We start from the raw sequence: 26677 nt of genomic DNA on the forward strand, positions 1-26677 counted from the left end.
TTTATTTAAAGGATAGTGTTCAACAGAAAGTGACCTATTATTTTGTACGTTTTTTTAAAGTTGGTAATGTTTGGGTTTTTATAAAAAAATAAAATAAAATTAGAAATCTTGCAATCTTCACATGGGTCACTGGGTCTTTTTTAAACCAAACCATTTTTCAGCCAGGTTCCATGTTACAACAGATAACACAGGATCTGACAATCACAATATGTGATGTTACCTATTGATGACCCTGCTCCTCCTCCCTTCATAATGACCTTTGCACATGTCCATTAAATGCAAAAGATAGGGTCGGAATCCAAGCTTTGTGACTAATGTATATGCATTATTTCCTGAAACAAAAGAAATTATGGGTCCAAAAAAGTCTTTTATGCCCTTTAATAAAACAATGCCAGACACAGACTGATTATTTTTCTGTTGCCTGTTATTAGGGGTGAATGAACCCGAAATGTAAAGTTCGGGGTTTGTAACGGACACCTGGTGTCCAGTACAGGACGCTGAACACTGACTTTTTACTCTACGGGTTTGGTGCCAAATAAAGTTTGTTGAAAGGCTGCAATGCAGACAATCAACAAGCTTTAAGGTTGTGGGCACTTCTGCAGCCATCACAGCCATGTCAAGTATTAGTATGGCTGAGACTGGCAGGTGCACCACGTGACCCAGCCTGTATAAATGCCGGATCACGGTTGCCTCCTCCATTCTTCTCCGATTAGTGTAGGGAGAGAATGCAGCTGTAGTGAGTGACAGTGTTAGATTCTGTGTGTACGCACTCTGCAAAATAGTGTCTGTGTGTGTACTCTACGCCCGTGTCTGTGGGACTACTGTGCCAAAAAGCCTCTATGTTTACTCTGCACCCATATATGTGGGAGTCCTGTGGCTAAAAGCTATTTTTTCTACTGTGTACATGTGTCTGTTGGAGTAGTGTGCCTTTAAGTCACTTTTTTAACTCTACACCCTTGTGTATGGGAGACTATGCATAAAAACAAATTTTTCTACTCTGTACTCATGTCTATGGGAGTAGTGTGAGTAAAAAAATATTTTTCTACCCTGTACCAATGTCTGTGGGACTAATGTGCCTTTAAGCCTTTTTTTTTTTTTACTCTGCACCCGTGTCTGTGGGAGTACTGTGAATAAAAACAAATTGCTCTACTATGCACCTGTGTCTATGGGAGTAGTGTGCCTTTAAGCCACTTTTTTTTCTCTGCACCCATGTCTGTGGGAGTACGGTGCGTGAGATCAAATTTTTCTACTCTGCACCCGTGTCTGTGGAAGGAGTGTGCCTTTAAGCGACTTTTGTTACTCTGCACCCATGTGTGGTAGGACTGCGGAAAATCAAATTTTTCTACTCTGCACCTTTGTCTGTGGGAGTACTGTGCGTAAAAACAAATTGTTCTACTCTGCACCAGTGTCTGTGGAGTAGTGTGCGTTAAAACAAATTTTTCTAATCAGCACCCATGTATGTGGGAGTAATTTACGTTAAAACTAATTTTTCTACTGTGCACCAATGTCTGTCTGAGTACTGTGCCTAACATCCACTTAAAAAAAGGAGAGCATCAAATAGTACGTAAACATGGCTGTGGTGCTTCTGGTTATGGTGGTGATGTAGCTGCTGTTGGTGGTGATGTAGCTGCTGCAGGGAGAGGACATAGTCATTCTGTGCTTGCTATGTGCCCAAATTAAACACCTTCCTCTGGTGCAAGCAGGCGACCGGACGTTCTACGTCATTTCGTATGGCCGAGTACCGTTACACGAATGGGGAGGCAAGATTATGTGAAGGCAGAGTTAGACTGGATAGTTGAGAGTGCCTCCAGTTCCTTCGCATTATCTTCCAAAGGGTCCTCTGCAGACAGTGCAGAGTTGGCACCTCAGGACCATGGTCCCCTGGGTGATGACTTTGCTGGCTAGGGTTTCATGGTCCATCCACCTGTCCCTGCCCCAGAAGTGGAAGAGACTGAGTGCATTGATGTCCAACCATTTGTTATGTTGGAGGATGGGTACGTGGAAGGGCTAGTAGACACGGTCAGTGGACCACTGCAGCACATCTTAGAGGATGACAAAACACAGTTGCCAACGAGTCTTTCTGCAGTGTGCAGACCAGCAAGGATGGCAGGGGTAAGGAGTGAGTGGAAGATGATGTGAGGGATATTGAGGTCCTAAACCCCACATGGAGTGAAGGCCATTCTAGTGATGTGTGCAGTTTGGAGGAAGAGGAGGTGGTCATGCTGCCCAGCAGCACAGCAAAAGATGAGCAGGGTGCAAAAGCACAGTCGGCAGTCCCTTGCCAGTACATCGACTACTCCTGCCCACCACACTGAGGAAATGAGCAAGCCAAAGCCAGCTCAAATGAGCTCCTTTGTGTGGCATTTCTTCAGCCAATGTGCTGACGACAAGACACGGGTGGTTTGCACTCTGTGCCATCAGGGTCTTAAGCAAGGCATAAATGTCCTGAACCTGAGCACCACCTGCATGATGAGGCATCTGACTTTTAAGTATGAGGTGTAGTGGAGTTTACACTTTAAAAAGCATGACAGATCTGAACCTCCTCCTGCTCCCTCTTCTGCTGCAGTCTTGGGTTCTTACTTCTGCTCATGATCAACAGGGCCAGCTGCCTCCCCTTCCAGAGAGGCTGTGGCAGCACAATCACCACAACCGAGCATCTCCATCTTCTCGTGGAAGTGTACAACTACCCGTCCTCCAAACCCTCAAGAGAAAGAGGAAATATCCCTACACCCACGAGCCATGGTCCTGATTGACAGCATGAAATGCTGTTATTTGGGCTTGTGGAGACAGTTTTAAAAAATTGGTATCAGTGGCTGTCTCACAATCCCAACTGCCACTACTTTTCCAGGTGGGCCATACCTGCCCTGCACATACATGTTGCAGACCAAATCAAATCAGGTGTGCACTGCACAACGCCATAAGTGGCAAGGAGCGCATAACCACTGATACGTGGACACAGCCAGAGATGTTACATCTCCCTAACTGCCCAATTATTTAATATAATAGCTGCTGGGACAGATGTGGAAGGCGTTCTAGTGCATGTATGTCCTACCACCACCGAGGATTGCTGGACGTTTCTCAGTCCAGTTTGCCTCCTCCTCCACTTCTTCCACGGCTTCCTCATCCAGTCACAAGAATAACTGCATCACCAACTTCAGCACAGCCAATGTACAGTTCTGAAACTCATCTGTTTGGAGGCCAAATCCCAGCTGTGGACATGATCCAACAAGAGACAAATGAGTGGCTGATACCTGTGAACCTTAAGCCCGGCCTGGTGGTGTGCGATAAGGGGTGAAATCTTGTAGCAGCTCTGGGCCTAGCCGGTTTGATGCACATCAATTGCCTTGCGCATGTGCTAAATTTGGTGGTGCAGAGCTTCCTTAAAATTTACCCATGTATGTCAGAGCTGCTGCTAAAAGTGCGAGCAGTGTGTGCTCACTTTCAGCTTTCTCACCCTGCTGCTGCTCGCCTGTCTCAGCTGCCACATCAATTCTGCCTTCCTGCTCATGGTCTCATATGCGACGTACCAACAAGGTGGAACACCACCTTGCATATGCTGAAGAGCCTATGCGAGTGCCAGTGGAAAATAGTGGAGTTCTAGCTGCAGCACACACGGTGAGTCACTCTACAGAACAACACTACTTCACCACCAATGTTTAATCTTCCATGTGGGATATATCTACTGTGTTGTGCTGGTTTGAATAGTCCACCAACATAGCCAGCGCTGGCTCGGAGATGAGTTCCTGTGCCAGGAGCGGCCAGGTACACAACTGTATAGCCAGGGTACAGTTTTAGAGGATGCGGAGGAGGAGAAGGAACCATGCACCCAGCATGGTGGCACTCAAAGCAGCTCACAGCCATCACTGGAGCATGGCTGGGGGTATATAGAGGACCCAGACCATCCACCTCACACTGAGGACAGCTAGTTGTTGCCTCTGGGCAGCCTAGCACACATGAGTCAATATATGCTGCTGTGCCTACACAAAGATCCCCAGGTTGTCCGTCTTGTTACTATTGCTGATTACTGGGTGGCCACCTTGCTGCATCCCCACTACAAGGACAACCTACCATCATTAGGGCCCCGTCACACATAGTGATCTCGCTAGCGAGATCGCTGCTGAGTCACAAGTTTTGTGACGTAACAGCGATCTCACCAGCGAGATCGCTGTGTGACAGCGATCAGCGATCAGCCCCCCTGCCGGTATCGCTGATCGCTGTAGGAAAGCCCTGAACCCTTTTTTTTGTCGCTGGTCTCCCGCTGGCCAGCATGCATCGCTGCGTGTGACAGGCGGGAGACCAGCGATCAGCTGGTAACTAAGGTAAACGCAGGGTTTCTAAGCACTGCGCTGTGCTTAGAAACCCTCTGTGTACATTAGTTACCAGCGCGCTGATGCAGGGAGCTGGTAACTAAGGTACACATCGGGTTTCTAAGTGACGCACGTCCCTTAGAAACCCGATGTGTACCTTATTTACCAGCTCCCTGCATCAGCGCGCTGGTAACTAATGTACACAGCGACGCCGCGCGCTCGGCGTTGCTGGTCCTGATCGCTGGTGAAGCTGTCTGTTTGACAGCTCACCAGCGATCATGTAGTGACTCACCAGCGATCCTGACACGTTGATATCGTTGTCGGGATCGCTGGTAAGTCGCTATGTGTGACAGGGCCTTTACTTGCGTCACTGGATCGGGATTACAAAATGCATGACTACAAGTGCATGCTGGTAGAGGCACTAATGACGGCGTTCCCACCTGACAGTTGGGGTTCAGTGAAAGAACAATGCAGAAGAAGAGGAAGTCGCCAACTCAGCTGGGGTACAGTCACAATCTCGGAAGGCATGGTTAGTGTGCCAAAATGTGACAACATTTTCTCAGCATGCCACAACATTCAGCACCACCATCTGATCTGGTCAATATTAACAGGAGGCAGTCTTACAACAACATGGTGGAAGAGTACATAAATCACTAGTGCGACCACACTTAGAATACTGTGTACAGTTCTGGTCTCCGGTGTATAAGAAAGACATAGCTGAACTGGAGCGGGTGCAGAGAAGAGCGCCCAAGGTTATTAGGGAACTAGGGGGTCTGCAATACCAATACAGGTTATTACACTTGGAATTAGTTTGGAAAAGTGAAGGCTTTGGGGTGATCATATTTTAATGTATAAATATATGAGGCGACAGTACAAAGACCTTTCTAATGATCTTTTTACTCACAGACCTGAGACAGAGACAAGGGGGCATCCTCTACGTCTGGAGGAAAGGTTTAAGCATACTCACAGATGCGGATTCTTTAATGTAAGAGCAGTGAGACTATGGAACTCTCTGCCATATGATGTTGTAATGAGTGATTCCCTACTAAAATTTAAGAGGGGACTGGATGCCTTTCTTGAAAAGTATATTACACGGTATATACACTAGTTTCCTTAATATTGTGTTGATCCAGGGAGCTAGTCTGATTGCCGTATGTGGAGTCGGAAAGGAATTTTTTTCCCCAATGTGAAACTTACGTGTGCCACATGGGGTTTTGTTGCCTCCCTCTGGATCAACATGTTAGGGCAGGTTAGGATAGGATATAGGTTGAACTAGATGGACTTAAAGTCTTCCTTCAACCTTAATAACTATGTTACTATGTTATTAATTGCAGGAACTTTAAATTAGTAGCACCACTCCAGCTCTGCAATAAAAAAAAAAAATCTGGAGTTTGTACCTTAAAAAGGGCAGCCCCAGACGGATGATACTAAGTTTTGTTAAAGTGTTGCTTTTATTCAGACTTTAGCTCATACCTTTGTTCCACAACCAGTAGATACTGTGTGACTAAGGCCACAACTATGCACTAAATTAATTAGGTAATTTCATACATGCAATAATAAATATGTAAAATGACTTTATACTGTGTATTGTAATTCCCAGTGTATTATGTGCAAGGAGTGATATAGAAGACATTGTGGCTTGTACTTTGGTATCAACAACTTGCTTAGGTGAGGTTCTTTAACAGGGACCTGTCATGTGACAAAACTATAAAGCCGGCAGATATAGAGTTGATCTTCAGGTTAACAGCGTTCTGAACCTGCCCGGCGCCTGCACTAAAGCCCTGCTGCCGTGTGAAAATGAACTTTATTTCTCCAGGCTGCATTTGGAATTCAGTCACAGGGGTGGTGCTAGCATGGGTTCAGCTACCGCTCTGTGTATATGTACCCGTCCATCCCCAGCACTGACTAAAAGCCAGCTCAATACTAGAGGCGGCTGTCAGTTAGTGGCTGAGGCATGGTTACAGGCGCTGCTCTCTAAACAAAGAGTGTTGACTGAAACCGTGCAGGTGCCAACCCCGTGACTAAGGCCTCTTTCACACATCCGGTTTTTGTAATCCGGCACGATGCGGTGAAATTTTTAATAACCGGATCCAGCACCGGATCCGGTTTTGTCCCATAAGCTTTCATTGTCGCCGCATCGTGCCAGATGGTTATGCGTCGTGTCCGGTTGTTGCCGGACATGGCATAAATTAGCCGTCCGGCATCTGCAAAAAACGTTCCCTGCAATGTTTTTTGTCAGCGCCGGACCGGCTTTTTCCACAGCGCATGCCCGGACTCTGTGAATGTTAACCCCACAAGTGCCCGGCGAGAGAGAGAGAGATCTCTCTCGCCGGGCACTTGTGGGGTTAACACTCACAGTGTCTGGGTGAGAGAGAGAGATCTCTCTGTGGGGTTAACCCCACAAGTGCCCGGCAAGAGAGAGAGATTCTCTCGCCTGGACACTAAGTGTTAACCCCCCATGTCTCTCTCTCTCCACCCCCCTCTCCCCTCCCCTCCCCTCTCCTATCCTCTCCTCCCCTCCCCTCACCTCCCTTTCAGCAGCTGTCTCTCATCGGCTGCCTCTGTCCACCTCGTTCTGCAGCTCCTTTAAATAATGTCCGAGCCGTATCTCTCGCCGCACACACATCCGGTGTCACGGCTGCAGGCCGGATCCGGCGGCCCGGCTTTTCACCGCACGCCGCCGGACCCCACACACCGGATGTGTGAAAGTAGCCTAATACCCAAACTCTGCCGTGACGAATAAAACTCTGGAGGCAGATTCTCATGCAGATTTGTACCCTGCCCACTTCTTAACAGCTCATTTGCATTTTAAAAAACATGGATTTCTCTGGAAGTAACACATTAGATATCAAAGTACCATTTTATTCAACTTTCTATGACCAGCATGCCCATATAGAAAGCTTAGGAGGGTTCATCTTACTGACAGAGTCCCTTTAAAGAGTCGATATTGACTTTTAAGATTGCTACATCCAATAGGTGACACTAGTGTTCCTGTCCTCTTTCTCTCTAATGAGGCTATTTGCATGGGTAAAAAAAGCGTAAAGAATAATAAACATTATCCATGTAGAAACGTAAGAAAGAGTAAAATATCATTACTATGTGGTTAACAATATATTTAATAATATAATAATATATTTTCAATATAAACTATTTTTTATGTTTATCTAGGCTCAAGCGAAAGCAGATAAAGTTGACAGCAAATTAAATTCCATAAAAGATATGCACTCACAACTGGAATCAAGAATTGCAGAACTGCAGGAAAAAATGCTAAAAAACAGAATTGTGGCTGATAAAGCACAGGAAGGGGCAAACAAAGCATTATCAGAGGCAACTGAAAGTGAAAATGTATGTAACTGTTTTCTATTTCACAATACTTTAATATCTACACCCACTTTGATAGAATTGTAGAAGTGCTTTCATTCATGTTAATACTCGCATAAGTTTTATGTATTTTCAAAAGGAGAAGAAAATTAATGAAGGTGTTAATTTTATAGAAATGACAGCGCACCAATTGCTTTTTACTAATGTGTATATTACAGGAGACTCTATCATAGGCTTTTTTTAAATTTGTGAATCTGTTACATCTCTATTGCACAATGAGAACATCCAGGGGCAGACACAGACTGCAACTATCAAATCTAAACAATAAATCCAGATTTCATATTTAACAACTGACTATAACATAAAGCAGTCACATGATTCATACGTCATATTTAGATGTGCTTTTTGTGGCCTACCAATTATCAAGCCATACAGACTCTCATTACTTTACATATTGAAGAAAATAATACTGTAGTCAGGAGTAAAGATGAGAGAACGTGTCCGGAAAACATTTGCCAATGTCAAATTCGGCACTAACATAGCAAATACGGATTCGTGTTCGGTTTCCCGAGCGTTTTCCCTCTAAGTCGGCAAAATTCGGTAAAAAATCGGTAAATGATCGCGTTTCCACTGATGCTTTTGGTTTTGACATTGTTTAGGAAAGTGGTGCTGTATGATGAGTGGGGCGGATGAGGGGAAGGGGTGTGTCTAGGTCAGAGGAGTGATTTTTTTTCTTTAACCCCTTTACTCTCAATGGTGGTTTGCACGTTAATGCCCGGACCAATTTTTACAATTCTGACCATTGTCCCTTTATGAGGTAATAACTCCGGAACGCTTCCATGGATCCCGGTGATTCTGACAGTGTTTTCTCGTGATATATTGTACTTCATGTTAGTGGTAAAATTTCATTCATATAACTTGCGTTTATTTGTAAAAAAAAAAAACGGAAATTTGGGGAAAATCTTGAAAATTTCGCAATTTTCCAAGTTTTAATTTTTATGGCCTTAAATCACAGAGATATGGCACGCAAAAAACTTAAAAAGTAACATTTCCCACATGTATACTTTACATCAGCACAATTTTGGAACCAAAATTTTTTTTTTGTTAGGAAGTTATAAGGGTTGAAAGATGACCAGCGATTTCTCATTTTTACAACACCATTTTATTTTTAGGGACCACATCACATTTGAAGTCACTTTGAGGGGTCTATATGATAGAAAATACGCAAAATTGACACCATTCTAAAAACTGCACTCCTCAAGGTGCTCAAAATCACATTCAAGAAGTTTATTAACCATTCAGGTGCTTCACAGGAATTTTTTGAATGTTTAAAAAAAACGAACATTTAACTTTTTTCACAAAAAAATTACTTCAGGTCCAATTATTTTATTTTACCAAGGGTAACAGGAGATATTGGACTGCAAAAGTTATTGTGCAATTTGTCCTGAGTATGCTGATACATGATATGTGGGGGTGGACCACTGTTACGGTGCATGGCAGAGCTCGAAAGGGAAGGAGCGCCATTTGAGTTTTTCAGCGCAAAATTGGCGGTAATTCAGATCGGATGCCATGTCGCGTTTGGAGAGCCCTTGATGTGCCTAAACAGTGGAAACGCCCCACAAATGACCCCATTTTGGAAACTAGACCCCCCCAAGGAACTTATATAGATGTTTGATGAGAACTTTCAACCCCCAAGGACTTCACAGAAGTTTATAACGTACAGCTGTACAGTTAAAAAAATGATATTTTTTCCACAAAAATGATCTTTTCACCCCCAATTTTTTTTATTCCCAAAGGAAACAGAACACCAAAAGCTATTGTGCAATTTGTCCTTAGTATGTGGGGGTAAACCACTATTTATGTGCATGGCAGAGCTTGGAAGGGAAGCAGCGCCATTTGACTTTTTTGACTGGAGTTGAGATGAGACGCCATGTTGCATTAGGAGAGCCCCTGATGTGCCCAGACAGTGGAAACCCCCCCAATTCTAACTCCAACCCTAACCCCAACACACCCCTAACCCTAATCTCAGCCCTAGACCTAACCCTTTCCCTAGCCCTAACCCTAACCCTAGCTGTTGTGAACTCATTTTCTGGTCTGCCTCTGGTTTCTGGTGAGGGAGCTGGTTGTGCTGACAGAGGAGTTGTGAGTTCTTTCCAGGCTCCCTCTGGTGGTGGCAGGAGGTAGTGAAGCTGATCTAATTAACAGAGACCTGCCACCTGATAATGAGGAAGAGGATTGGACATCTGGAGTCTCAGACTGGATTTAAGACAGCCGACTCCCTATTCCCATGGTGGTGATTTTTTCCTGCCTCCTGAGGTCTTAGTTTCCATCTCAGTTCCTGCCTTCTCAAGCTAAGTTGTCTTTGCTAATGTTCACATTTGATTTGGTTTGGTCTATTCAGTTTTTTGTGTGGTCAGCCATCCCCGGCTAGGGCTGTGCTGAATTTCCACTCTTATGTCACTGTATGTGCCAGTTTGCTTTTTGTCCCTTATTAGATTGGCCTCTTTTTGCTCTGTTCTCAGAATATGCCAGAGTGCTGATATAGTGGGAGAAGTCTAGTGACTTCAGGGTATTTTTTGCTATCAGAAGTGTTGGACATTTTTGCAGGGTTTTTTTGGTGTGATTGCAGACAGTATCCTTCCTTTCTTGTCCTTTCTAGCTAGTGTGGGCCCCATTGTTTGCTCAGCCTATTTTCCTACCTGTGTTCGTGTTTTCATCTTGTCTCACCGTCAATACATGTGTGGGGGCTGTCTATTCCTTTGGGGTCTGCTCTGGGGCAGTTTTAGATTTCCCCTTTTCTTGCTTTAGGCTTATTTAGTCCTCCAGCTGTGACGAGGCGTCTAGAATCATCGTAGGTACGCTCCACGGCTGCTGTTAGTTGTGTGGTTAGGATCAGGGGTCTGCAATGCGCATAGTTACCAACCTCTCTGGTTTTCTGTGACTTGGCTTGGTCTTGTTTTCCTCCTCGGTAACCCATTCATAACACCTAGCCCTAACCCTAACCCTAGTCCAAGCCCTAACCTAACCCTAATGGGAAAATGGAAATAAATACTTTTTTTTAATTGTATTATTTTTCCCTAACTAAGGGGGTGATAAAAGGGGGTTTGATTTACTATTTATGACGGGCTTTTATGTTTGGCAGCTGTCGTACGATAAAAGATGCTTTTTATTGTAAAAATAGTTTTTGCATCTCCACATTTTGAGAGCTATCATTTTTCCATATTTTGACCCACAGAGTTATGTGAGGTCTTATTTTTTGTGGGACAAGTTGACGTTTTTATTGGTACTGTTTTTGGGCACGTGACATTTTTTGATCGCTTTTTATTCTGATTTTTGGGACGCAGAATGAACAAAAACCAGCATTTCATAAATTTCTTTTGGGGGGCGTTTACACCGTTCTGCGTGTGGTAAAATTGATAAAGCAGTTTTATTCTTCGGGTCAGTATGGTTACAGCGATACCTCATTTATGCCTTTTTTATGTTTTGGCGCTTTTATACAATAAAACCAATTTTATATAAAAAATAATTATTTTTGCATCGCTTTATTCTGCGAGCTATAACTTTTTTATTTTTTTGCTGATGATGCTGTGTGGCGGCTCATTTCTTGCAGGACAAGAGGACGTTTTCAGTGGTCCAATGTTTATTTATATACGTCTTTTTGATCGCACGTTATTGCACTTTTTGGTCGACGGTATGATAAAGCATTGTTTTTTGCTTTGTTTTTTTTGAAGGGGTTCACTAAAGGGGTTAACTAGTGGGACAGTTTTATAGGGCTTGTTGTTACGGACGTGGCGATACTAAATATGTGTACTTTTTTTTTCTAAATGAAAAAAAAAAGAATTTATTAGGGAATATATATTTTTTAATTTATTTTGAGATTTTTTTAAAATTATTTTTGCAAGTGTTTTTTTTTTCTACTTAATTATATTGTCCCGGGGGGGACATCACTGTCTTGTGTCAGATCACCAATCTGACACTTAGAACAGCGCTGTGTCAGATCAGCGATCTGACAGGCGCTGCAGCAGGCTTCCTCATGCAGTGAGGAAGCCACCTCCCTGCAGGCCCCCGAAGGCCCCCGCAGCCATATTGGCAGGGAGGAGGACTCTCAGAGTGATGCAGCACATTGCATTGCTCCGGGGGTCGCAGGCAAGCATGAGGGAGCCCCCTCCCTGCGCGCTTCTCTCCTATTCCCCCGGTACACTGTGATCATGTTTGATTGCAGTGTGCCAGGGGTTAATGTGCTGGGGGCGGTTCGTGACCGCCCCTGACACATAGTGCTGGGTGTCAGCTATGATAATCAGCTGACACCCGGCCGCGATCAGCGGCGCTCCCCCCGTGAGCGCCGCTGATCGCGTGTGATGTAATATTCCGTCCTTGGGACTTAGGTCCCAGGTCACATGGACAGAATATTACGTCCAATGTAGGAAAGGGGTTAATAACTAAATGTGTGTACATTCCGGCAGCTAGTCAGTGCACACAAACCATCCACAACATCATGACACAAGGGCTTCTGTGATTGGCTGCCAAAGTCACATGTCCCTCTCCATATAAACAGCTGACATCTTGTCTTGCTGGAGCCATTTTCTCAGTGTAACAGCGCAGGAGTCCACATTAGCTACTCAAAATCGTTTGGGCTAAAGTTTTAACAAGTTGTAACAGTTGTGTTACAGTCCGGAATCAGTAACCCCTTTTGCTAATCCAAATCGTTTGGGCTAAAACTGTGTTGCAGTCAGGAAGCCCTGTTTGCTAATCCAAATCGTTTGGATTAAAACTGTGTTGCAGTTAGGAGGCCCCATTTGGTAAACAAAATGGTTAGGGCAAATAGTGTAGTTCAGGATCACTATCTGTCTGAGCCTAAAGTTGTGAAACAGCTGGTTTAAAGAGGGGAAGACTATATGCAACATGAGTGCAAAAAAGTGAGGTCATGGTGGAAGGGGGAATAGGCTTGGTGTTCAACGTGTTCGTGGGTTAGTTGGTAATCCTACTGAAAGCTCTACTGATTAAACACTATCTCGTCCCATAGAAAGACAACTGACAACATCTGCTACTGTACGGGCTACTCAACTCCCTTTTGTTTGGCAGCCGCACAGTGGTACGTCTTGTAGATGAGGGTCAGAAAGAGCATGTCAAGCGCTGCATCAAGTGGCTTCTCCTCATCTTCCTCCACCTTAATATCACACACAGTAAAATTCTCCGAGGTGGCAGCCCAATCCCCCTTGTTTTGTCCCGCGTCACAAATTTCCAACTGCCCAACTGACTTTAGGGAACCACTGATGGACTAGTCTGCAGAGCTGTTCACAATTTCTATTCCATGGGCATCAGAGGTCTGCTCCAAAGATTCACAGAATCCAGAGGAGGAAAGCATCTGCACTGATGACCAAAAATTTTTCATGTTGGATCCAAGGTCGGAAGAAGTAGGGTCGATCAGAATCCAGAATCTTGTCACCAGACAGTAACTCCTGGGGGTGGAGGTGATACTGATGAGACCAGATACCAGAGGCGCACACAAACTGTACTGTGCTGGCAGGGCAGGAAGAGGAGGAGGGTGTCTCTCAGGGTGAGGAGTGCGAGTACAAAGAGGATGACAGTGAGGTTGTAGATCCCACTTAGTGTCAACCCAGAGGCACGCAGCTGAGTAGCTCAGCAGAGGAGGTGAAGGAGGAGGAAGATGAGGAGGTTACGTTGTGGCTTCCCGCAGACATGGAATGCGGCAACCACGACAAGCACTACATCCTCAGCCACAACTGTGGCTGTTGCCAGCAGTGGTCGCGAGTCTGCAGTTCTCAGGGGCAGTAATGGCTGCCTAGCCTGGGCCTTTTTTGAGACCGCAAAGGATGACCCAACTTACGTTATCTGCCAACTTTGCAAAAAATGACTTAGTAGAGGCACAAATTGCAATAATTTGACTACTAAATGCATGAACAGGCATATTTGCGGTCAACATGCCATTTCTGAGAATCACGCTGCACTAAGATGCAGACTAACGGGCCTCACCAACCACCAGTCTTCCCAACAACTGTATCTGCTGCTTCTTCCTCTTCCATCACTGTGGTAACTGTTCTCAGACAGGTCTCCAGCCGCAGAACCTCCACTTGTTTACTACCTACAGTCGGGGTGCGTGATAGCCCATCAGCTGTTACGAAACTGGAGATGCCTGATGGTTTTGGTTCACCGAACACACCACATCTTTCTCAATCCACCATAACATCTCCATCTGCACTTCACTCACAGTCCAGCAGTTTATCCTGTTCACCCTCTCTCAGCACAGCAGCCAGTCCTCAGTCCTGCATTTGTGGTCACGTAAATTAATGTTTCCTCCTACACATGCCAAAACTAAGAGCTTGAACTCCACCTTCTCCTGTATGTTGTCCACAGAAATGCTGCCTTTCCGCCTGGTGGATACAGATGGTTTCTGAAAGTTGATGGCTGTCGCAGTCCATCAGTAACAGTTGCCCAGTCACCATTAGTTCTCTTAGAAAGCGATGCCTGCGCTACACCAGCATGTTGCAAACAATATCACCCATTCCCTGAAAAAAATATATGTCTGCCAGGATGCATTTCACCAATTACACCTGGACAAGAAAATATGAGCAGGTGCATTACATCTTGCTGACTGGGCACTGAGTGACTCTGGTGGCTGTGACGGCAGGTGGGCAAGAGGCGGCTGTTGCACAAATCTTGGCATCCCCAAGGCTTGTGGGACAAACCTCTGTATCTATCACTTCATCCACAGCTTCTGGCTCCTCCACCTCCTCTAGGGCCTCTGCCTGCACCCTCAACCTCTCCCTTAATGAAACACATCGTTCCTACAGTGCAGAGAGAATTCCCTCCACCTCCATACTGCGTAGCCTGGGCTCACCGCAATCAGGCAGTGCTAAATTAATATGCCTTGGAGATAGCAGTCACACAGTTCATGAGTTGTGGATGGCTATCCAGGTCGAGTTAGAGAAATGGCTGTCTCCACTGGACCTGGAGCCAGGGAAGGCCGTGTGCAATAACAATGTGAACCTGTTGGACCCGTGTGTTGGGAAACCTCACACATGTGCCTTGCATGGCTCACATCCTTAACCTGATGGTACAGCAATTTCTCCGCCACTATCTTGGCCTGGGTGTGCTGCTGCAGAAAGCATGGACACTGTGTGCTCACTTCTGCCAATAGCACCCCGCATGTCATCAACTTGCATCGCTACAGAGGTCTTTCAGCCTACCAGTTCACCATTTGATTTACAATGTGCTGACATGGCATAATTCCATTTTGTACATGTTGCAGCGACTGTGCCAGCAGTGACAAGCCCTTGTACAGTATGTCATTTTGCATATAATAAATCAATAGATACCGTATATAAGCCGAGTTTTTCAGCCCTTTTTTTCTGCTGAAAGTGCTTCCCTTGGCTTATACATGAGTCAATTGTCCCAGAAACATAGCGGGGGGAGGGGGCAGGAGCCAGCGGCTGTCCCTAAAGCCTGTGCCACTGCTAAAGAATGAATATTCATTCCTCTGTAATAGCACACAGTGATAGCCGCAGCCACCGGCTTCCAGCACACATCCTACTTACCTTCCCTGCGTTCCCTCGCTGCATCTCGTTCGTTCCAGTGCCAGCAGCTCTTCTGGCCCAGCGATCGCCTGGCCCCACTCATAAAGGTAATGAATATTCACACCTCTCCACTCCCATAGACATGGAGTGAACATTCTTTACCTTAACGAGTGGGGCCACATGAGAGTTGCTGGTGTGGGAACAAGGTGCAGCGAGAACGCTTGCAAGGTAAGTAGGATTTTTTTCTATAGGAACCATGCATACAAGGATAGGGGATAAGGAGCAATGCATATAAGGAAATGGAATAAGGAGCCGTGCATACAAGGACAGCGACGGGGGAGCCATGCATACAAGGACAGTGGCCGGGGAGCCATGCATATAAGGACAGGAATGGAGCAGCCATGCATACAAGGACAGGGACGGGGAGCCATGAATACCAGGATAGGGATGAGGGGACAATACAAACCCTGCTTATTCTCGAGTCAATAAGTTTACCCAGTTTTTTGTGGCAAAATTAGGTGCCTCGGCCTATATTTGGGTCGGCTTATACTCAAGTGTATATACGGTAATTGGTCCTCATCCGATAGAGTGCCACAATGCTAATATGTAAATCAAAAACATGTCACCTAGTAAGTCATTTACCCCAAGAAACTAGGTGAACACAATGACAACTGGAAAAAAGTATATATAAATATAATTTTTATTTGTACATAAAGAACATAGCAAACAGATTTTAAATAATAAAAATGGGTGCCTCTAGCGTGAGAGGCACAAAGACATTCTATGCAGCGCATGCAAGTAAAAACATCCTATGTGACAAGGAGTATCTCCCCACTTATATAAGAATATGGTGAAACAAATGTAGACAATTAAACAAGATGATGATATAGATGACAAATACTGATCTTAAGAGGGATTGGCCCACATATGCTGCCTTAGGCTACTTTCACACATCAGGTTTTCGGCGTCAGGCGCGATCCGGCGTCGTGCCTGAACGCCGGATCCGGCAAATGTTTTGTAAAACCTGATGTGCCGGATCCGTTTTTCTGCCGGATCCGTCTTGTTCTTGACAGAAAAAACCGGATCCGTCTCATCCGGTTCATCCGTTTTTCTATCCGTTTTTCGACGGATTACGCCGGATCCGGTTTTTAAAATTGACCCTTGTGGCCTTCCGAACGGGATTGGCTACTGGAAAACTATATATAGCGTGTTCCTACAGCCCTTCTTTGACAGGTTGGAGAGGAGAAAGTGCAGGTTGGAGAGAAGAGCAAGTTACTGGCGAAGATGGATGTTGTGATTGGAAATATTTTGAAGAATTTGGCGGATTTTATAGCGGAGGCGAATCGTTTGAGGGTGATTGTTCTGGAGAAGGAGAGAGCGAGACAGCAGCGCATCAGGCATCGTAGACGACGTTTGTGGATCCACCCCATCACAGCCAAGAGAATGACGCGTGGGGTCTATTCTACACTCTGCATGGACCTTCGACGAAACCCGGATACATTTTTTGGATATGTTCGGATGAAAATGGAGAATTTTGATTACTTGGTGGAGCGCATTGCACACCTCATAAGAAAAGCGGACACCTATTGCCGCTTCTCTGTTTCACCTGCAGAGCGTCTGATGGTGACTTTAAGGTAAGCCACATTTATTGGATATGCTCGCATCAGAGCACACTTTCACTGCAATCTTGTTGGTGGTAGTTTGTATCTCCAAGTGTTATAGCTGAGTTTTGGTATGTAATGCTGTGATTTAAAACTAATTTATTGTTTTTTAATTCCCCACAGATTTCTTGCAACTGGAGAATCCCTTTCGTCACTGCATTTCCAGTACAGACTCGGGATTTCCACCATATCTGGAATAGTGAAGTACACATGCCGTGCACTGTGGGACTCCTTAGCTGAAGAGTTTTTACCAGAGCCCACAACAGAGAGGTGGATTGAAATTGCTGACAAGTTTCAACAGATATGTCAGTTTCCCAACTGCTTGGGCGCTGTGGACGGGAAACATATCCGCATTGTAAAGCCAGCCGGATCGGGATCGGAATATTTCAATTACAAGAAATATTTTTCAATTGTCCTCATGGCCATCGCTGACGCGGAATACAAATTTATTGCTGTTGATATTGGGGCCTATGGCCGCTCCAATGACTCTCAAGTTTTCAAACTGTCTGCCATGGGGCGTAAACTGTATGGAAACACCTTCCAGTTCCCACCACCTAGACCGCTGCTGCAAACATCTGGTCCACCTATGCCATTTGTCTGTGTAGGGGATGAAGCCTTCCAGCTGTCAGAACACCTTTTGAAACCATACTCTAGCAGAGGATTGACAAGACCAAAACGCATTTTTAATTACCGCCTCACAAGAGCAAGAAGAATGGTTGAATGTACCTTTGGTATTCTGACAGCCAAATGGCGGGTCCTATTGACTGCGATCAACCTCAAGACAGAAACTGTTGACGAGGTGATCAAAGCTTGCGTGGTACTCCACAATTTTGTTATCTGCAAGGAACCCATTTCCATTGAGGACACCTCTGAAGAAACCACCTTGCAAGATTACCATGACATTACCACTAGAAGTTCTGTGTCGGTTTCAGTAATGAGGGACAATTTTGCACTATACTTTATGTCACCTCAAGGCAGAGTACACTGGCAGGATGACAGAGTGTGAAAGATTTGTGCCCAACCAAACTTGTGTACCTTCTGTACCAACAGTATATACCTTTGCCAACCAAAGTTGGCTATCTTGTCATGGTCTCTATTTTTAGCTTTAGGCCACAGGTGTGTACCTGGTTGTGTTTTATGCAAAGTATTTCACCTTTTAACAAAAGTTGTGTACATTGTTAGGAAATCATCAACAATAAACACAACTTTTTAGGTGAAATACTTTGCTTCAAACACAACCAGGAACACAACTGTGGCAAAAAGCTAAAATTTACCCACAGTTATATACCTGGTTTTGAATACCTTTTTACCTTTTAAATACCCTGTATTTAACCTTTTTTTTTAAACATATTTCGCCGCAGAAAGAAATGACAGACAACCAGTGTAAACAATTTAACTTTTATTTAAAATATTTTTTTTTTGTAAACTGTTTTTAAAGTTAAAAAAACTTTTTTAATAAAGGTTTGAAAAAAAACTGGGCATTTTTATTACAAAACACACATTACACATTAGTGTGGGGTGGAAATACTGCTGGAGGGGCTGCGGGACACTTCGACACTGGGAGTGTGGAGAGAGGACTGGGATCGTAGTGGGGAAGGAACAGTTAGAGGTGATGGTGTGGAAAAAGCTACAGAATGGGTGGACATGTGGGAGGCAGAAGAGGTGGTGGGCGGTGGAGTGGAGGGTTGGGCAGGGACTGTAGGAGCAGATGATGTTTATGGAAAGTTGTATGGGGAAGGAGTTTGGTACGGGGAAGGAGTTTGGTACGGGGAAGGAGTTTGGTACGGGGCAGGTTGCTGGAAGTGGGGAGATGTCTGGTACTGGGGAGGTTGCTGGTACTGGGGAGGTTGCTGGTATGTAATAGGAGGGGGAGGATGGAAAGTGGCTGGAGGGGGTGCAGATGTAATAGGAGGGGGAGGATGGAAAGTGGCTGGAGGGGGTGCAGATGTAATAGGAGGGGGAGGATGGAAAGTGGCTGGAGGGGGTGCAGGTGGAGGAACTACAGTGGTGGGAGGTGGAGGTTGGGAGGTAACCTGCTGTAGAGCACAGTGGCACGAATGCATTACATGCATCTGCTGGGTAGGAGATAGTGTTGCCATGCGCTCCACAACAGACCTGAAAAAGGTGTGGTTTGGCGAAGATCTTGCTTCTGAATGCATGGTTTGCAGAAGTGTCTTCACCTCCAGAATGCTGGAGTTGATCTGCTGAAAGCCTGCGGAGATTTGCTCTGACAAGACTTTTAGACAGTTCTGGAAAGATGCATTCAGATGCAAGAACTCTGGCGCATAACTCTTTTCCTGACCCCTCTGCCGCTGCCGCCCAGTACCCGCAGGTGTACTAGAGGTGGCAGGGGCAGAAGGGTGGGGTAAAGGGAAAGCGATCTCCTCACCAGCAGCTTCATGTAATGTAGGCGGCCACGATGCTCCTGTGCTGGTGGATGGGACAGATGGGTCGAATGTGTGGGAAGGCTGGGAAGGTGCAGATGTACCGGGGCGGTCGAAGTGTCCCTCGGTGCCGGTCTCCTCAGGGATCGCCTCAGAAGGGTCCAGTCGTGCAGGCTCCCGAGTGCTGCTCACCGTGCTGTGGAATAAAGAGAAAAAAAAACAATTAAAATAGTGACATGGTATGGCCCTGGCTGAAAAAAGAAAGTTACATCTAAACATTTTTTTGTCACATGTGGTGTGTAATATTTACCTTCTGGTGAGCATTGTCTCCCGGAGGAACGACAGGGCTCGTGCGTACTTGTACTTGCTCCTGCGTCCTCCAGATCCACTCGGGGCCCGCATCTCTTTATTGAACTCCTTCTTGAAACGATCCCTCACAGACCGCCACCGCTTCACAATTCTCTCCCCTGAAACGAGAAAGGACAAAGTGGTTAGTATACAACATCAGTGTTTCCCAAACTCCAGTCCTCATGGTCCCCAGGGGTCATGTTTTCAGGATTTCCAAAGTAAATTGAAATCCTGAACACATGATCCGTGGGGACCACGAGGACTGGAGTTCGGGAAACACTGGTTTAAATCAAGCAACCGGTACTGTATATACAGTGGGGAAAAAAGTATTTAGTCAGTCAGCAATAGTGCAAGTTCCACCACTTAAAAAGATGAGAGGCGTCTGTAATTTACATCATAGGTAGACCTCAACTATGGGAGACAAACTGAGAAAAAAAAATCCAGAAAATCACATTGTCTGTTTTTTTTTCATTTTATTTGCATATTATGGTGGAAAATAAGTATTTGGTCAGAAACAAAATTTCATCTCAATACTTTGTGATATATCCTTTGTTGGCAATGACAGAGGTCAAACGTTTTCTGTAAGTCTTCACAAGGTTGCCACACACTGTTGTTGGTATGTTGGCCCATTCCTCCATGCAGATCTCCTCTAGAGCAGTGATGTTTTTGGCTTTTCGCTTGGCAACACGGACTTTCAACTCCCTCCAAAGGTTTTCTATAGGGTTGAGATCTGGAGACTGGCTAGGCCACTCCAGGACCTTGAAATGCTTCTTACGAAGCCACTCCTTCGTTGCCCTGGCGGTGTGCTTTGGATCATCGTCATGTTGAAAGACCCAGCCACGTTTCATCTTCAATGCCCTTGCTGATGGAAGGAGGTTTGCACTCAAAATCTGACGATACATGGCCCCATTCATTCTTTCATGTATCCGGATCAGTCGTCCTGGCCCCTTTGCAGAGAAACAGCCCCAAAGCATGATGTTTCCACCACCATGCTTTACAGTAGGTATGGTGTTTGATGGATGCAACTCAGTATTCTTTTTCCTCCAAACACGACAAGTTGTGTTTCTACCAAACAGTTCCAGTTTGGTTTCATCAGACCATAGGACATTCTCCCAAAACTCCTCTGGATCATCCAAATGCTCTCTAGCAAACTTCAGACGGGCCCGGACATGTACAGGCTTAAGCAGTGGGACACGTCTGGCACTGCAGGATCTGAGTCCATGGTGGCGTAGTGTGTTACTTATGGTAGGCCTTGTTACATTGGTCCCAGCTCTCTGCAGTTCATTCACTAGGTCCCCCCGCGTGGTTCTGGGATTTTTGCTCACCGTTCTTGTGATCATTCTGACCCCACGGGGTGGGATTTTGCGTGGAGCACCAGATCGAGGGAGATTATCAGTGGTCTTGTATGTCTTCCATTTTCTAATTATTGCTCCCACAGTTGATTTCTTCACTCCAAGCTGGTTGGCTATTGCAGATTCAGTCTTCCAAGCCTGGTGCAGGGCTACAATTTTGTTTCTGGTGTCCTTTGACAGCTCTTTGGTCTTCACCATAGTGGAGTTTGGAGTCAGACTGTTTGAGGGTGTGCACAGGTGTCTTTTTATACTGATAACAAGTTTAAACAGGTGCCATTACTACAGGTAATGAGTGGAGGAAAGAGGAGACTCTTAAAAAAGAAGTTACAGGTCTGTGAGAGCCAGAAATCTTGATTGCTTGTTTCTGACCAAATACTTATTTTCCACCATAATATGCAAATAAAATGAAAAAAAAACAGACAATGTGATTTTCTGGATTTTTTTTTCTCAGTTTGTCTCCCATAGTTGAGGTCTACCTATCATGTAAATTACAGACGCCTCTCATCTTTTTAAGTGGTGGAACTTGCACTATTGCTGACTGACTAAATACTTTTTTTCCCCACTGTACTTACGCTATTTAATCTGGGCCCGAGCTTCGAGGTCCTCCCAGCGGTCCACAAGGAGCGAAAAGATTTCCTCCCAGAGTCGTCAGGTAACGATAAGGTCAGCGTGGCGGCGGTCAGCCATATTCCAGAGCGGCTCCCTTTCTCTGACGAGATCGATGAGGAGGTCCACATCAATCCCTCCATCCTCACCGTCAGAGTTGGGAGCACGCTGTGAAGGCTGTTAAAGAAAAAGACAAAAATAACATAATTAGCCTCCACAAAAGAAATGAGCTAAAAAGTGCAAAAAAAACAAAGCAAAAATATTTATACTTACACGCTGGTGACCGCCGCGTTGCTGTCGCCGACGACCCTGGGAGGCACTGCGAGGACCTCTTGGCCGAGCACCAGATTGTGAAGACTAGAGAAGAAAACAAAAAATGTTATGTCTTTGGATGTAGGCATTTGTTTGCTGTGTGTGGTCTGCAGAACATTGTTTTCTATGTGTTGTGTGTAGTGTGATGTTGTGTTTCTGCGTTTGATGCAAAAAACTTACCAATTGTGAGCCCACTCCAAGTGTCTGTCCACCCCTTCCTTCTTCTTCTGGGAGCTCCTCTTCATCTTGTGATTCCTGTTTTGAAATAAAAGGCAATGAATAGACATATATTCCAGAGATGATGGATTTTGGAAATAAAAACTTACCGTCAAACGCTGACGATGCGAGGGAGGGCTCCCAGAAGAAGATGTGCTGTCTTCCTCATGGCCAGACTCCATGGCTGTGGGTGGTGTTCCTGCTGCTGCCATTGCTGCTGCTGCTGCTGCTGCATCTATTGGGCGGCTGTTGAATAAAGAGAAACAAAGGGCCAATGAATATCTTGATATTCCATAGCCCTAGTTTGGAGGAATGGGGGATTTGATAATTACCGTCTCTCATCTGCTGCTGGACTCCCCTCCCGTTGTTCAGCATGCTGCTCCATTTGGGGTGGTGCTGATGGTGCTGCTGCTGCAGATGTCTGCTGCCTTCTCCTGCTCCTGGTTCTTGGCTTGGGTGGCATGTTGGGTGTGGCTGAGGGTCACACAGTCTTGCTTTTATATATGTCTTGTGGGCAGAGCTACTGAGCATGCTCAGACCAAAAAAACCGGATCCGGACACCGGATCCGGCTGTCGCCGGATCAGGCGCATTGCGGCGCTCATAGGCTTTCATTGTATGAAAAAGCCGGACACGCCGGATCCGGCGTGTCCGGCTTTTTCGCCGGAGACAAAAAACGTTACAGTAGCCGTTATTTCCAGACGCCGGATCGCGTCACATTGCCGGATCCGGCGAAAATCAGATGAAACACATGGCCATCCGGCTCGATCCGGCTCTAATGCAAGTCAATGGGGGGGAACCGGATCCGGCATTGCATTTCGCCGGATCCGGTTTTTGTCAAAAGCGCCGGATCGTGCCTGACGGCGAAAACCTGATGTGTGAAAGAGGCCTTAGGGTTCTTTCAAACGTCCTTGTCTCTGGTATGTATGGTGACAGTTTTCACAAGTACCGCAGACACTGACACATGTAATTCTCACGGTGATCTGCTGTGAAGACACTGAGCTTGAACTGCGGTGACTTCATGACTGACTTTTTCCCATGGTGCTGAGGTCACCGCAGTTCAGCCCTGATAGGAACGCAGCCTCACTGACCAGCGGTAACCACAATGATGTCACAGCCATTCACTGAGGCTACGCTCGCAGTTCATTCACCTGTGGTTTTCAGCCTGGATGGTCACATCTTTGCACTATCCAGGTTGGAATCTATTAATCCCCCCGACATGGATTACGGCTTAGGACAGAACGATGGGAGAGATGAGAGAGATTGTTGTTTTTATTTTAGTTTTATTACAGAAGATGAGGGCTTTGGTGGAATTAGGCATTAGGTGAGTATAACTGTTGTGAGGCAGTGACCCCTGTTACAGCTAGAGGGCACTGTGTTTTTTCACCATGATATGCACAGAGGCGTATTGAAGCTATGAGGATGCATTGCGGTCACAGCTGTAGCTGGGATTGCAATGGGGAACCAGTGACCGATGTCACAGGTAGGGGTCGCTGTGTGTTCTCCCCAGGATGTGCATGGAGGTGTATGAAGGTCATAAGTGGGCATGGCAGTCATGGGCTTAGCCGTGATTGCAATGCAGAATGATAATAAAAGTAAGTGTTAGTCTTGGACATGTTAGTGTCCAAGATAGAGGTAGGGAAAATCTGCTCTGGATGTTGTGTATGAAACAGATTGCAGTATGATGGTAGTTTGTGCACTCTGTTCCATTTCAGACCCAGGTTTTCCATGTGGCTGAAAGCCACAGGTTTCTGTGATAAAAACCCTGAAGGAAAGGGTTAGTGAGTGCTTAGTGGGCCTCAGGTGTGTCAGGGCCAGAGTGAGACCTGGCAACCCGCAGTGTACACAGAGATGTAAGTCGTTCATGGTGACTGGTCTCGGATGTGGACAGTCCTGTGCCCGTAGGTGAACCGGAGGTGGATGTACTGTGTCCGAAAGAAGGCGGGCGAGTGTAACGATTGAAAAACAGGTGGATACGGTGCCCGGCTGCGATCCGGAGGATATCCTGGACTGTGTACGGCTGTGTGAGTAATGAGACTGTGATGCAGCGTTGCAAGACACCCACAGGAACTAGTCAGAGGAGGACTAGCGTGTGTAGTGCCTGCAACAAGTAATGCTTTGTGAATAGAGTCTTGGATTGGTGCATAGACACCCATGGGAATTAGTCAGAGGAAGACTGGCATGTTTAGTGTCTGTAAAATGAACATTGCCATATAATATATATTCTGCAAATGGTGAAATGGATACTAGGTATATGCCCTGAAGTTATATGCACTTGTGAGGATTAGACTTTTAATGCTGTGAGGAAACACATTAAAAAAGACTTTTGTGTTTGAATTTTTTGGGTCACTGCCACCACTGCCTTACACTGTTTATTATTTTTAAATTAAAATGTTAAACTTGGTTTTGTCTTATTTCTAATAAAATACTTTATTTTGGCTGTGTCTTTATTTACCATGTAACTATAGGATTAGTAATGGAAAGGTGTCTCATAGACACCTCTCCATAACTATGCTGTGGGCTTGATGTCACCTGACAATACAAAGGTGACATCAACCTCACAAATATGAACCCCACTTACCACCACTATAATGCAAGTGGGAAGAGCCAGGTAAAGCGCCAGAATTGGCACTTCTAATAGATGTGCCTTTACTGGGCAGCTGGGGGCTGCTATTTTTAGGATGGGAGGCCTATATCAATGGCCCCTCACCAGCATGAGAATATCAGCCCCCAGCTGTCAGCTTTAACAAGGCTAGTTGTCAAAAATGGGGGGACCCCACGTCGTTTTTAGAAAACTATTTATTTAAATAATTAAAAAAACAGTGTGTGGACCCCTCTATTCTTGATAACTTATCTTGCTAAAGCTGACAGTTGAGGGTTGCAGCCCTCAGCTGTCAGTTTTGCCTGGTTGGTTATAGAAAATAGAGGGAAACCTATGCCAGGTTTTTTCATTCATTTATTTATTTATTTACAGCGCAGATGAGGGATACTCTCATCATCAGCTCCTGCTGTCACTGTTATTAGCGGCAGCAGGTGTAGGCTGATGGGAGTAATAGTCCCATCAGCTGCCGCCTGCTGTCCTTGTTATGACTTCAATGCAACTCTCGTCATTCTCCCCTGCTTGCGCTGATCGCCTGCAGAGCAGTGGAGAATTTGAGCATCTTCAGCATCCGGTACCGGGGAACAGCACTTACTGTAGCAACAGTAACAACAGCACATGTGAAAAAAACTTGGGTGTACTAATAGATCACAAACTAAACATGAGTCAACATTGTGATGCAGCTGCAAAAAAGGCAAATACAATTCTGGGATCTATTAATAGAAGCATACAGGCTAGATCACGTGAAGACATTATCCCCATCTGCTCCACTTTAGTCAGACCTCATCTGGAATACTGTGTCCAGTTTTGGGCACCACATTTTCAAAAAGATATCAACAAACTGGAGCAAGTTTAGAGAACAGCGACCAGAATGGTGACAGGTCTGCAAACCATTTCCTATGAGAAATGGTTACAGGATTTGGGAATGTTTAGCTTGCAAAAAAGAAGACAGCGGAGACTTAATAGTTGTCTACAAATATCTCAAGGGCTGTCACATTGTGGAAGGATCATCTTTATTCTCATTTGCACAAGGAAAGACTAGAAGCAGTGGGATGAAAATTAATGGGAGGAGACACAGATTAGATATTAGAAAAAACTTTTTGACAGTGAGGGTGATCAGTGAGTGGAACAGGCTGCCACGAGAGGTGGTAATTTCCCCTTCAATGGAAGTCTTCAAACAGAGGCTGGACAGACATCTGACTGGGATGATTTAGTGAATCCTGCTTTGAGCAGGAGGTTGAACCAGATGATCCAGGAGGTCCCTTACAACTCTACCATTCTATGATTCTATGTAGTGCTTCTTCTCTGGTGCCCCTCCGTGTGATACTGATGCGGCACACGGTTGCCACGCGTGTGCCGCAAGTATTAAACACATGGACACACGGACAATGTTTTCTCCGGTACCATTTTTTCCAGTACCGGAAATATAAAGATGTGTGAAACTGACCTTACACAACAATGAGATCATTAAAGTGCATAGTCCATACAAATAGCTATTAACTCAAGTGAGATAATGTTATAAGGAGTGTGGTAAGGAGATGAAAAAAGCTAGTTTGCTTACATAGAAGGAAATACAGGTAGTTCTCAAAAAATTTAAATATCATCAAAAAGTTAATTTATTTCAGTTCTTGAATGCAATAAGTGAAACTCATATATAGAGTCATTACAAACAGAGTGATGTGTTTCAAGTGTTTATTTCTGTTAATGTTGATACTAATGGCTTACAGCCATGGAAAACCCAAAAGTCATTATCTCAGTAAATTAGAATACTTTATAACACCAGTTTGAAAAATGATTTTAAAATCTGAAATGTTGAATACTGAAGTGTATGTTCATTAAATACCCTAAATAATTGGTTGGGGCACCTTTTGCATCAATTACTGCATCAATGAGATGTGGCATGGAGGCGACCAGCTTGTGGCACTGCTGAGGTGTTATGGAAGCCCAGGTTGGTTTGATAGCAGCCTTCAGCTCATCTGCATTGTTGGGTCTGGTGTCTCTCATCTTCCTCTTGACAATACCCCGAATCTATGGAGTT

The 26677-nt window shown here is 45.2% G+C and overlaps 1 protein-coding gene across 1 annotated transcript in view; it reads left to right on the plus strand.

The window, feature by feature from the left end:
• The window catches only part of LAMB4 (laminin subunit beta 4), a 339109-nt gene that overhangs the window by 233000 nt on the left and 79432 nt on the right, over positions 1-26677 (plus strand). The window contains exon 39 of the mRNA XM_073573188.1: positions 7476-7652. Within this exon, the coding sequence (XP_073429289.1) occupies positions 7476-7652 (177 nt within the window). The remainder of the gene's footprint in view (positions 1-7475; positions 7653-26677) is intronic.

Source organism: Dendrobates tinctorius, unplaced genomic scaffold, assembly GCF_039654945.1.
Source record: "Dendrobates tinctorius isolate UK_male_01 unplaced genomic scaffold, ASM3965494v1 ptg000035l, whole genome shotgun sequence".
Classification (NCBI taxonomy): Eukaryota; Metazoa; Chordata; class Amphibia; order Anura; family Dendrobatidae; genus Dendrobates; species Dendrobates tinctorius.